At 42.9% G+C, this 11963-nt stretch overlaps 2 protein-coding genes and 1 non-coding gene across 5 annotated transcripts; all 3 read right to left on the bottom strand.

Moving 5' to 3' along the window:
- Positions 1–233: 233 nt before the first annotated feature.
- LOC123148397 (uncharacterized) lies at positions 234–6116 on the bottom strand. 3 transcript variants are annotated; one of them, XR_006473779.1, is made up of 5 exons: positions 2659–3495; positions 2324–2389; positions 1471–1739; positions 1298–1386; positions 234–1215 (listed from the first exon to the last, which is right to left on the bottom strand). XR_006473779.1 is itself a non-coding variant. In XM_044567795.1 (4 exons), exons 1-4 carry the CDS (start codon positions 1574–1576, stop codon positions 351–353), a joined length of 546 nt encoding a protein of 181 aa, XP_044423730.1. In that variant the 5' UTR covers positions 1577–3495; the 3' UTR covers positions 234–350. The 3 variants fall into 3 exon arrangements, 1 of the variants encoding a protein (XP_044423730.1); XR_006473778.1 differs by adding an exon at positions 3504–6116 and having other exon boundaries at positions 1471–2788; XM_044567795.1 differs by having other exon boundaries at positions 234–584; positions 1099–1215; positions 1471–3495.
- Positions 6117–6144: 28 nt separating this feature from the next.
- LOC123153506 (uncharacterized mitochondrial protein AtMg00810-like) lies at positions 6145–7345 on the bottom strand (the record flags this gene model as incomplete). Its single annotated transcript, XM_044572602.1, has 1 exon — positions 6145–7345. A coding segment is annotated over exon 1 (1200 nt), but the record flags the coding sequence as incomplete, so codon positions are not given.
- A 4263-nt stretch (positions 7346–11608) lies between these two features.
- On the bottom strand, positions 11609–11691 carry LOC123155250 (small nucleolar RNA snoR8a). Its single transcript, XR_006477307.1, has one exon. It is a non-coding gene; the product is annotated as a small nucleolar RNA snoR8a (small nucleolar RNA).
- Positions 11692–11963: the final 272 nt, after the last annotated feature.

The following is an 11963-nucleotide window of genomic DNA, read 5'->3' as shown; positions in this document are numbered from 1 at the left end:
TCCATATTGTTGACAGGTGCACATTGAGCAAAATCAAACATATGATTTCCAATTGATAAACCCCCTCGTCCAAGCCAAACTTTTTTTTCTCCATTTTCACCTTGCAGAAGACTTGTTACCCCTGCCCAATTTTCTCATGATTCTCCCATGTTGAGGGGACAAAGAGCATGACACAAATAGAAAATCCATCCACACAACAGTTTGTTCATACAGTGCAAATATCTCACAAGGGCTGAACTGAGCTCCAAGACAGCTTTTTCTTAAGCCTAACAGAGCTATTGATTTCATTGATACGAGTGAATACTGTACAAACACAGGGAAATCAGATAGAATAGCCGGGAACCACTAAGCTAGATTATTATCACAAAATGATGTGTGGTTCGTCGGCCTCCTTCCAACATTGGCTTGTCAACAGCAAGGCATGCAAGCATAGTAGCCGACAACTCCAAATTGTGAAAAATGCGGCAATTGTGTTCATGCAAAATCTCCCAAATCACCGTCACGGCCTGCAATCTCCAGTACATATCATCATGTACAGCCTTAGAACAACTATTGCAACAGAACTGCTGCTTTCCCTGAAATAACTGCAGAAAACAAAACAATATATGTTGTTACTTTTTATCCAATGATTCAACAATGCTCATTTCGTTCTAGTATATTAAGCAAACCAGACTTAAATGCGAAGATAAATGGCTGCAATTAGTATATCAGAATAACATACATACTATAGCCTGAGGAGTGAGGACACAATTATAAATGGTCCAGAAGAAAGAAACAAGAATGAATTAGAAGTGTTTGACTTAATACTTGGGCTCTCGCTTCCATCTTCTCACCTAAAAGGACATCAGACAAGCACCTGCAGTATATTTGGACAAAGGAAACAAAAACAAGGAACCTGGAGAGGGTCTGTAGTATATTTAGGTAAAGGAAACAAAAAACAAATGGACAACACTCCAAGTACATTTTGTACAGAGCAAAGAAACAAAAGGTAAAGTAAAAGATGATCTTTTTGCGAGTAATAAAGATGATTCTGAAACATATGTTGGATGTGGGGAACCATGCTTATAACATTTAGAGCGGAAGTATAGATATGCATACCTGTGACCAAGGCGTATATCTAGACCTTTTGCCTAAGTGTGGATTTCTCTCCAAAACGATTGCAATGGCCTTAGCTATATAAATATCTCCCTTGGTTTCTTTCCTTAATTTGCCCGTCTGTGCACATATAAATGTTACAGAAAATAGAAACCCAAGAGATATCAGCAAAAAAACACTACGAACTGAGAGAAGTAATTACCTTTTCCAGTATAGCGTCAAACACTTTCCCTATCTTTTGTACAAACTCTTGCCGAACTTGAGAACCATTAGTGTCATAAAGGTTCATAACTGAAAGACAATATAACATGTTAGTTGGAGCCTTATTTGGTTTCATTATATCTATGAACATACAGAACCTAGATAAAGTTGTACCTCTCAAGATCATGGTCAAAAGGCAGTCATCTCCACTTGTGTGCCATAGTGGAAGCCCAAGTCTATCAGGCCATGAAATCATGTGTGTCAAGCATACCTTAAGCATGACTCATACAGCTAGTTCCAATTACTTAGTTACAACCTTAGGCATCTATCAGGCCATGGAATCATGTGTGTCAAGCATAGTATACCCTTCTTTTAGTTGTTTGCTCAAAACATCTGTGCTAACAATGTTGGCCCTCGAGCTCAGGCTTCATCCATCTTCTCACCTAAAAGGACATCAGATAATCAGTACTTTGTACTATATGTAGAGAAAGAAAGAAACAAGGAGCCTATAGAGGGTATGTACTTTGTAGTATATTTAGGCAAAGGAAAAAACAATGAACAACACTTGTAGTACATTTTGTACAGGAGCAAAGAAACAAAATGTAAAAGATGTTTTTGAATCATATGTATATAGAAGGGGTGAGTGCACATGTGTGTACATATAAAAATATTAGTACTGGACTACTTGTAACTTTCTTACATCAACAGGTTTCTGCAAAGAAAAAAATGTCGATAACAGACAGAAAAGAAATAAATATTCAGGGTTTGGCCTGAAAATTGGATGTGGAGCTACCAAGCAAAGAAATGCGTTCATGACAAAGCAACCTGCTGTCGACGTTGTCCGATTTTTTTGAACAGATGGGGTAACAAAGGCAACTACTAAAAGAACAATCCAAACACACATATAACTTTTTTAGGTACGAAGACCTGATTTCCCCCAAGACAAACATAACAGAGTATGAGGTTAGCCAAAAACAGTGAAATATGAAGCCAGTTGCACTCCTTATAAATATCTAATCACAATTACCAATCTCTAAATGTCTCATACTCCTGGAGACTTCTAATTTCTGAGCTTATCAAGTATCTTCTGGACCTGCCATGTGGATCGTCATTTAAAAAAATAAGTGATTTGGTAAGAACCAAAATCCAATTGTAATTGGAGCCAGTACTGAGTATTTATGTGCTTATATATTAAGTACAAATGCATATTTGGTCAGCTTAAGCAACTGCTTCAAGATTTCAATTGTAAGCAATATCTGGTATCTTTTCTACATAGCTACAAGATGGAACTAAATGTCTAACAATGCGCATTTGGTCAATAGTATCAATTAACCACTTCAAGATTTCAAGTGTAAGGAATACCTGGTATCTTTTCTACATAGTAGGAGGTGGAACTAAAAAGAAATCATTTAATTGTTCAATGATTTGTAATGTCCAATGCCTCCTTTCACATGGGAAAAAGGGATACCCAGAGCACATGAACCAATCCAGTCTACATTTACATGCAGATGTAATGCAGCACGTCAAAAAATAAGCACTAATTCAGAATGAAAATACAAACAAGTACTGAATGCATGTATAATATGGTACCACAAAGTGTGGCTATCTGCTGTCTAGCAATCTATGTGAATAGATTAATAAAGTCAAACAACTATAATTTATTGCGTACAAATGATACTAGCATAGTAGTGGGCTAGCATAGCAAATATAAGCACAGTAAATAATTCCTATAGTATTATAGGGAAAAGGTACCAGTGTTTGATCTTCTAATCAATCAGTTATTTGTGTCTAAGAGAATAGAACAAAAAAACCTTCCTCAATAGAAGAACTCACAACATAACAAACCAAACATTGCTTTAGAGTCAAGAAGTAGAACCATACAATGACTCGAAACTTCCCAGTTTTCATGTCAACGACACCAAATGAAAATGTCATCATTGTCCAATAGTAGAACATGATGAATCCGACATATTGCAATAATTAGTAATTTTTGGTATACTAAACAATTTAAACACAATCTGTAGCCTTCATGATATTCAGGTCTATCCCCTAGCAGTAACAATGGCATGTGTGTTCATATTTTCAACCAACTCTTGTGATTCATTTCTAAAATAGCTAATGTCGCAGGGAAATGATAACTTGTATAGTTCCATCCGCTAGCACCATCACATATATGCAGCTGCACAAGTAATAATATTCACCCATACCTTGGTCCTTGACGAAGGAGATCAGAAGGTGAAGTCCGTTCAATCTGAAGATTGTTGTGACCAGCGCGTGGCTTCTTTGGGTGTATTTGAGGCAGCGTGAGTCACATATGCCTACCCATTTGCTTTATATTGGTCTGCAAGAGTAGTTTCTAGATAACTCAACATTGGCGGGCGAATTTGAACTCTGGGTCACAGAAAAATTGATATATGTATTGGGCTGCAAGAGTGGTTTCTAGAGAGTTCGGCCTGGGCACGCGGATTTAAAGTTGGGTGACAGAAAATTTAAATCTGGGAGGCGGCACGGGTGGGCAGGACGAGGATTGTGGAGGTGGGGCAGTAGCCAAGCATAGTAAGTCAGAGGGAAGGATAACGAGCAGCGGGTGGCGCCGCCGCCGCAGAGAGCAGCTCGTAGCCGGCGGCGTACTTGCAGCAGTCAGCATTGGAGGAGAAGGGGAAGGGGGCGGGTGGTGGCGATAGCAGGAGGTGGTCGATGGGACCTCTGCAGCATATGAAGAGATAAAAGAGACGCCCGGGAACATACTGCGTCGGCGGCGGTCGGCATCGGTGCAGCCATGGGTCGGGGAGAGGGGATTGCGAGGAGGGAGAGGTGGGAGTGATGGTCGCCGGTGGTCTTGCTGTGGCACGCGAGGAGGCAGTAGATGCGTCGGCGTCCTGCTTGCCAAGATCGGCGTCCAATAAGACGGGGAAAGGGGCGGAGGAGATGACGGGGAGGATGTGGTCGGGGTGGCGGCGGGCAATGAGGCTGAGTGGAGGCATGGGGCTGGGGTCGGACGGCGCCGGCAGCGGCCATCTGACCGGATCGATTTCAACGCTGCCGGCGGTGGCGCCTCCTTTTCCCCCTATCCTGGAGATTGGAGATGGTCGGACGGGTTAGAGCCTCGGGGGAGAGATGGAGTTGAGCTGTTGACCGGAGAGATGGGGATGACATGGCTTGTGTGTAAATGTTCACGGAGTAGGGGGTGTTTTTTGCAAAATTTGCCACACGTTGCTTCCTGTTCGTTGGGTGCAGATCCTGATCATCGACGAACCAAAGCAAAGCAGGCACACTATCATCACCAATTCGTAGAGATATCATCTAATATAAAGTTAGTACTCGTAGAGATATCATTTAATATAAAGTTAGTACAAAGTTGAATCATCTATTTTAAAATGGAGGGAGTAGTGTCTAGCCATTCTTTGTCTGTGCACAGCGTCCTCCTCTCGTTTGTGTGTGAGATTGTGCTTGCTAGTTGTCGACTCACCTAATGATGGCTCAATAATGTCATTTTAAGTACGGGAAGTATTGAATTAGCATGTGCATGTAGCCTCTGGGACAGACTGATGTAAGCATAACTAACAAGTAGTTTATGCTCCGAGTTCTGAAATATAGAAGCTAATTAGAAGTACTCCCTCCGTAAAGAAATATAAGAGCATTTAGATCACTAAATTAGTGATCTGAACAATAATGCCAGGCATCTTGCCAACCACATGTAGTACTACATTTTAAAACTGGAAACGCGGTGAATTAACTATTGCCTTGCATTAAATACATCATGCGATGTTGCAGTGAACAGCTCATACTCTTGTTGACCTCCAAATTGAAATTTAGATGTTCAACTTCGAGGCCAAAGCATCATTCCAGCACACCAGCTACCTGTGCGTCTAGCTCAGGCTCCAGATGATGCTCCTTTTCGCCCACTTTCTGACCTCATGCGCATAGTAAAGCCCCAATCTATTCCACCTGTATCCCGTGGTGGAAGTGCTGAATCTCCGGATTCTGTACATAACAATTTTGAAGATGCGCCCAGTACTTGCGGTTCTTTTCGGGAGCGTGGTCAGACATCTAAGGCGGACTCTGGAAATTATGCAGCCAGTCCTACAAGAGGTGACCAGGAAGCACCGGTACAGTCACGTACTGGTTGGTTCCCCTCAATTGAAGCACAAAAGACTGAAGCAAACCCAGATATTCGTCAGCAGCGCATTCCTGAAACTGTGAGTCAGGATGCTGAAGGTTAGTTTCCTTTCTTTTCAGTTATATAGTACTACTGTATTTTTCGTCACATTCTCTTGCTCTATCTATGTCTGAATGCTCACATTTCTTTTCTGTACTTGCTACACAAGTGTTGTACACTGGGAGGCCTACCAGCGCATGGGTCAATCTCCACCAGATTTTGATAAGGACCGTGCAGATTTCCAATTGACATCACTGGATTCCCGTTCTGGGGTGGGACTGGAAGAAGCTAATTTGCCCAAGCAGGATGCCCCTAGAGAGAATGAACTCAGCCCTCTTGCTTTGCTTTGGTCTGAGCTGGAAGGGATGCATCCAAAGCAGCCTCTCTCATCAAATGTGCTTGGTGTAAATGAGCGGAGACAGCTCCCAAGGACATTCCACCTGCAAATATCAGGCATGGGCCACTTAGCCGGTTGAATGTGTTAAGAATAATGTAATTGCCAAAGTCGCTTGTTCTCTATTCCTCTGAAGAAGATATACATACAGCTACATGGGCTCAATGGACTTTCTTCTACTGTTCTACAGAAACAAGATATACACCTAAGTTATATTCTTAACACTATGGTAGGATTGTGTGTGATGCCTACCTAGCGATGATGTAACCCCCCCCCCCCCCCCCCCCCCCCCCCCCTCAAACTCAAGGGGGATCAGAAACATTGAGTTTGAGAACATGATGTCTATGTTGTTCTCTAGTCTGAACCTTGGTGAAGAAATCTGCCACTTGAAGCTCCGATGGAAACATATTGGAGAAAAATAGTTGACTGTTGGCAGTGAGAACGATGCATCCACGCCAATATGCTTGGTTAGCTCATGCTTAACTGGATCATTGGCAATCTGAATAGCAGCGATACTATCACAAATGAGCGAGGTGGGTGCATCACAAGACACACCAAGATCAGCCAGGAGCCATCGAAGCCAAACAATCTCTGATGTGGTAGTGGCTATGGCTCGAAGTTCAGCCTCAGCACTGGAACGGGACACTGCAGTCTGTTTCTTAGACTTCCATGCAATGAGAGAAGTGCCAAGAAAGAGACAATAGCCGGTGACAGAGTGACGATCAACAGGATCACTCGCCCAAGTGGAGTCAGAGTAGGCATGCAGCTGGAGCTGGTTGGAGGAAGCATAGAACAGCTGACGAGAAGATGTCCCCCTCAAGTATCGAAGCACGCGAAGTAAGTGGCTGTAATGAACTGAGGTAGGAGCACTCAGAAACTTACTCAAAATGTGCACAGCATGCGTAATGTCAGGTCTTGTCACAGTGAGATAGACAAGGCTGCCCACAAGATGACAGTAGCGAGAAGGATCCTCAAGGAGAATTCCATCACTAGGACACAACTGCAAGTGGAGCTCCATTGGGGTAGCAGCAGTGCGCGTATCAGAAAGAGCTGAGCGGGAAATCAAATCTTGAGTGTAGCGATGCTGAGAGAGATAGTAACCCTCCTCGGTATGGTCAACCCCAATTCCTAGAAAGTAACTGAGAGACCCTAAATCTGACATCTTGAATTGCTTGCTAAGTTTTCTCTTAACAAAAGCAATGTACTTCTGATCATCCCCGGTGATTAGCATATCATCCACATAAAGGAGAAGCAAAGTATGACCATGTTTTGAAGTATGAACGAAAAGTGCAGGATCATGCTCACTAGGAGAAAAACCAGCAGCCTGAACTACCGAACTAAACCGCTCAAACCAAGCACGAGGGGCTTGCCTGAGCCCATAAAGAGCCTTTCGAAGACGACAAACATGATCAGATGGGGCTTCAACACCTGGAGGTGGCTGCATATAAACTTCCTCCTGTAGATCGCCATGAAGGAAAGCATTGTTCACATCCATTTGAGGTATTTTCCATGACCGAGCAGCAGCGAGTACGAACAGAAGTCATGTGGGCAACAGGAGCAAAAGTCTCATCATAGTCTTTCCCATGAGCCTGCTGAAAATCTCTGGCAACAAGACGGGCCTTATAGCGCTCCACAGAACCATCTAACTTGGTTTTTACTTTGTACACCTATTTGCACTTGACAGGGATTGACTGAGGAGGTAATGGTATCAAATCCCATGTAACTGTACTCTCTAGGGCTGCAAGCTCCTCGGACATAGCCAACTGCCACTCAGGTGACATGAGCTTCTTGATAAGTACTAGGCTCACAAGCTGCCCCTAAACAGAAATCATTTTTAAGTCTGTCTGGAAGCTCAAGAGAGGAGCGATCACGGAAGGCATACCTACTTGTTTGAGAGGAGTCTTCAGTGCAAGGATCAGTAGTACTTGTCAGAGGAGCAGATGACAAAGGAATAGAGGATTGGGAATTAGATGATACTCTAGGACGACAACTATAATGAAAACGAAAAGAATCTAGATGTGGTGGAGCTGGCGAGGAATGGGTATAGTGTGGAGTTGGCGAGGAAGGAGCGGATTGCAGAGCTGGTGGGGAAGGTGGCTCTCGTGGTGAAACTGGTGATGGTGGATCAGAGACTGGCTCATCAAAAGAGAAGATAGGTGGAAGTGAAAGAAAAGATGTGGGCTCTAAGGAGGTGCAGGATGGTGATCGAGTGGAAGAGGAAAAGAAAAATGGTTGATCTTCATCAAAAGTGACATCACGAGAAAAGCGAATGCGGCGAGCAGAAGGATCATAGCAACGATAACCCTTATGCTCAAGGCTATATCCAAGAAAAACACACTGGACAGACTGGGCAGTCAACTTGGTACACTCACGAGGTGCTAGCAAAACATAGCAAGTACAACCAAAAACACGAAGATGGTCATACGTGGGAGGAGAATCAAAGAGAACCTCACCAGGACACTTGCCTTGAAGACATGAGGAACGTTGGATGTTTATAAGATACACAGCTGTGAAAATAGCTTCACCCCAAAAATGAGTAGGGACAAAGGAGGAAATCAAAAGTGTGCGAGCTGTCTCGATAATATGACGGTGCTTACGCTCAGCAACACCATTTTGCGCATGAGCACCAGGACATGAAAGCTGAGGAAGAGTACCCTCGGAAGAGAGAGACTTAGAGGGATGTGGATCCTCTACGACGATGACCAGTTCTCCTCTTGCTCTGACGGTCCATCACATAACAAGAGGTGTCATCAATAATTTTTATCAGCCAGCTGACCAACAGACATAAGATTCATTGAGAGCTTGGGAGCGAGGGAAACATCTGAAACTGCAAAGCGGGATGTAGAAAGAGTCCTCTTATGAGTGACCTTGCATGGAGTACCATCGGCTGTATTAACACAAGTATCATCTGTAACAGGTCGGCATGATGTAAGACAAGACCTATCAGATGTCACATGGAAAAAAGCTCCAGAGTCCAGCACCAAGGGAACAACATCACCTGACATAGAACATGATGAAGCAGGACAACCAACAGGTCTATCAGACAATATTTGCAACTGATGCAATTGGTTCTGAAGATTGCTCAACTGATTCTGAAATTGTCTTAGCTGAGTTGCAAAAGATTCAAGAAGAGCGACGGGGACCGAGCAAGTAATGACATTTCATCCTTTCGACACAAGCCAGGGGAAGGACCAAACATACCATTGGAATTCATGATGTTTAGCCAATCAGCAAGGAGGATGACCAAATTTACCAAAGGAGTCCCAAAATTTACGAAAGGAGTCCCAACACATACCTCACATCACTTGAATAAGAGGAACTTATTGGGAAATTTAACCTCGGTAGTAGCTGCAATCTGAGAACAATTCTTTTACCAAGCAGAGCCAACAATATCCTAGCAGCAGCACAAAACTCACCCAAATCTGGGCAGCGCACACAAGCAGCAGCACAAATCCCTTGAACTGAGAGCACACAACAGCACAAATCTAGCGCATCAATAGAAGGTTCAGCACATACCAGCTCAGCCAGGAGTAGCAGCCACAAGTAGCGGATGCGAAAAAGGGGCAAAGAGGACTGCGGTGGGTGGTACAACCAGGGGAACTGCAGCACGACAGCCACAAATTAGACAGGAACGGATTTCCGCGGCGCCCAGAGCCCGGCCTGGACTCGCACGACAGGGGAGACGGAGGATGGCGGCGGCGGCGGCCAAGTTCGACCTGGACTTACGCAGCCGGGGCGACGAAGGAACGCGGTGCTGCACAGTCTGACTCACCCGAGTCAGACCTGGACTCGCACGAACGCGATGGGGACGGCTGCCAGCAACTCGCCGGCGACCGCGACGTGCAGGAACCTAGGTCTACGGTGGAGATGGCATAGCTCTGTTACCATGTTATAAGAATAATGTAATTGCCAAAGTCGCTTGTTCTATATTCCTCTGAAGAAGATATACATACAGCTACATGGGCTCAATGGGCTTTCTTCTACTGTTCTACAGAAACAAGTGAATCTCCTGTTGGACGGCTGGACAGCACTAATTATGCAAACATGGCAGCTTTCAGCAGGAGCAACACCAAAGGCAGCTGCTGCTGCAACAGCAGCTGATTCTTGAACAAATGTTGCAGAGTTCAAACTCCGAGCAAGCTAACATGGTCGATCAAGTGTTACTCCGGGAACAGTTACTGAATGACCTGCATCATTTTCAAAGGCAGCTATTGAACAACTCATCCAACTTCCTCAACCAAATACTACTATACCAAACAAGAAATGCAATTTTTTTCAATTACAGCGCTAATACGTCCTGTATTCTGATTCCAGTTGTGCCACCAAAGTTCAACCAGACTATCTAAGAATGTTTAGTTTGGTCTTTTCACACATGTGCCAGTTCTACCACTTGAAATGCGCTTACATTTTTATTCCACTTGCGCTATCGAAGTTCAACCAAACTATCTGCCAGTTCTACCGCTTGAAATGCACGGACAACAGATTTTCAAAAGAAACAGTATTAAGCAAGACAGTTAGAGCCAGAATCACCAACAATCTTAAGTATACATGAATATATCACTTCCAGAAACCCAATTTGATAGGAACACCAACAGCTTCTCCAATTATCCGAGATACTAGAATTCATAAAAGACATTTAAAAATCTGCAACCCACATGCTGCTACTTCTCCACTTTGGATCATTTAAACAACACAACTGAATATGACAGTTCATATTCAAATTGCAATAATATCCAAATTTTGTCTTAACGAACTCAAGAAAATAATTCCACATAAATAGGAGTCTTAGTTGATAGCATCACTATAGATAATACTGACTGTCTTCATAATGAAAAACGAAAAATCTCTTCAGAGGCCATACTGTGCCGCCCAGGTGGCAATGGCTGGAGGAACTGGCATCAAAACTCCTGGAGGACCATCCGCCAGGCTTTGCACTCTTTCAACTCCTCTTTAATCATTTCCATAACAGCTGAAAAAAAAAAGAATAGACAAACTGTCAAAAACAGTTCGCTGAATAGCTTTTGTTACAACTATTGAATGGCAGTAACAACAGCCGAGCATATGTAACTCGAAAATTTAACAGTATGTAATTTAGGATTCAATAATCCAGAGTGAATTGGCCATTACAGGATGGTAATAATCATGTGAACGCTAGTGTGATGAAGTAAATAAACTGGCATGTGTCAAGCTATAAGTAACTATGCACAATCATCATTCCAGCTCAGCAAACCACTAATTCAGGAGGCAGAAAATCAAATCAACAAAAAAAATGGAAGAAAGATTCCAGGAATCACAATGCCTCGGAAGGAAGGCAGTAGGTTATGTAATCATTAGTGATTTCTTTGAGAATGGTTCACACTAATCATCAGCAGCATCACGCAACTACAAAACACATCAAATAAAAGTGCAGACAGAAATGAGCAAGATCATTGGCCTCATACAGAAGATTAGATCGTTCCACATGAAGAAAATTCAGACATATGCTTGTCTATAATTTAGTTTAATCCTCGGCCACCGCAAACAAAAATACTAACAGAACCAAACCACTTATCAGCACAAGGATCTAATGGGAGAAAAGAGAACTCAGCCAGGCAATAAGATGCCAGTTACGACGAGCAGACCAAATATCAATGGTCACCATCCTCGAAATCAGATGAAAAATCACCCAAGATCAAACAGAAAACAAGTTCAGATACAAGACATATTAGGATCAAGGTATGCAGGGAAAGGAGGAAATGCACAAGATCGTATACTCTCTTTGTGCTCAGATTCTATGGGTGTATAGGAGTCGTTCACATGGATCTCCCATCAGTACGATGAATGTCTTATAATACTACACAATTTGAACCACCAGTATCAAACACCGTGAGCTGAAAAAACATTGAATAGTGAACGCAAGTTTTAAGTCTTGAGAAGAAAAGCACAACTAAGTTAAACAGATTCAGATAAAAAATTAGCTTCAGATTCAAACTCCAAAAGCAAAACATTTTCAGGGCAAATAAAAACAAAAAATAAAGAATTCCATGAAACCAGAAGTAATGTTCGTTGGTGATCAGAATCTTTGGATGTATAGGTCGTTCACAGGAATGTTTTGTAATCACTGCACCATACCAA

The sequence above is a fragment of the Triticum aestivum genome, chromosome 7A (assembly GCF_018294505.1).
Source record: "Triticum aestivum cultivar Chinese Spring chromosome 7A, IWGSC CS RefSeq v2.1, whole genome shotgun sequence".
Lineage (NCBI taxonomy): Eukaryota > Viridiplantae > Streptophyta > Magnoliopsida > Poales > Poaceae > Triticum > Triticum aestivum.
This window is presented reverse-complemented; position numbering and strand designations above follow the sequence as displayed.

Bases quoted from the DNA above. Each gene is read 5' to 3' on its own strand.
- LOC123148397 (XM_044567795.1), bottom strand. From the start codon at position 1,576: ATGCTTAAGGTATGCTTGACACACATGATTTCATGGCCTGATAGACTT. The intron at 1,387-1,470 runs GTACAACTTTAT...ATTGTCTTTCAG, and splicing joins TTTGACCATGATCTTGAGAG to TTATGAACCTTTATGACACT. The intron at 585-1,098 runs GTATGCATATCT...TGTTTTCTGCAG, and splicing joins GATATACGCCTTGGTCACAG to TTATTTCAGGGAAAGCAGCA.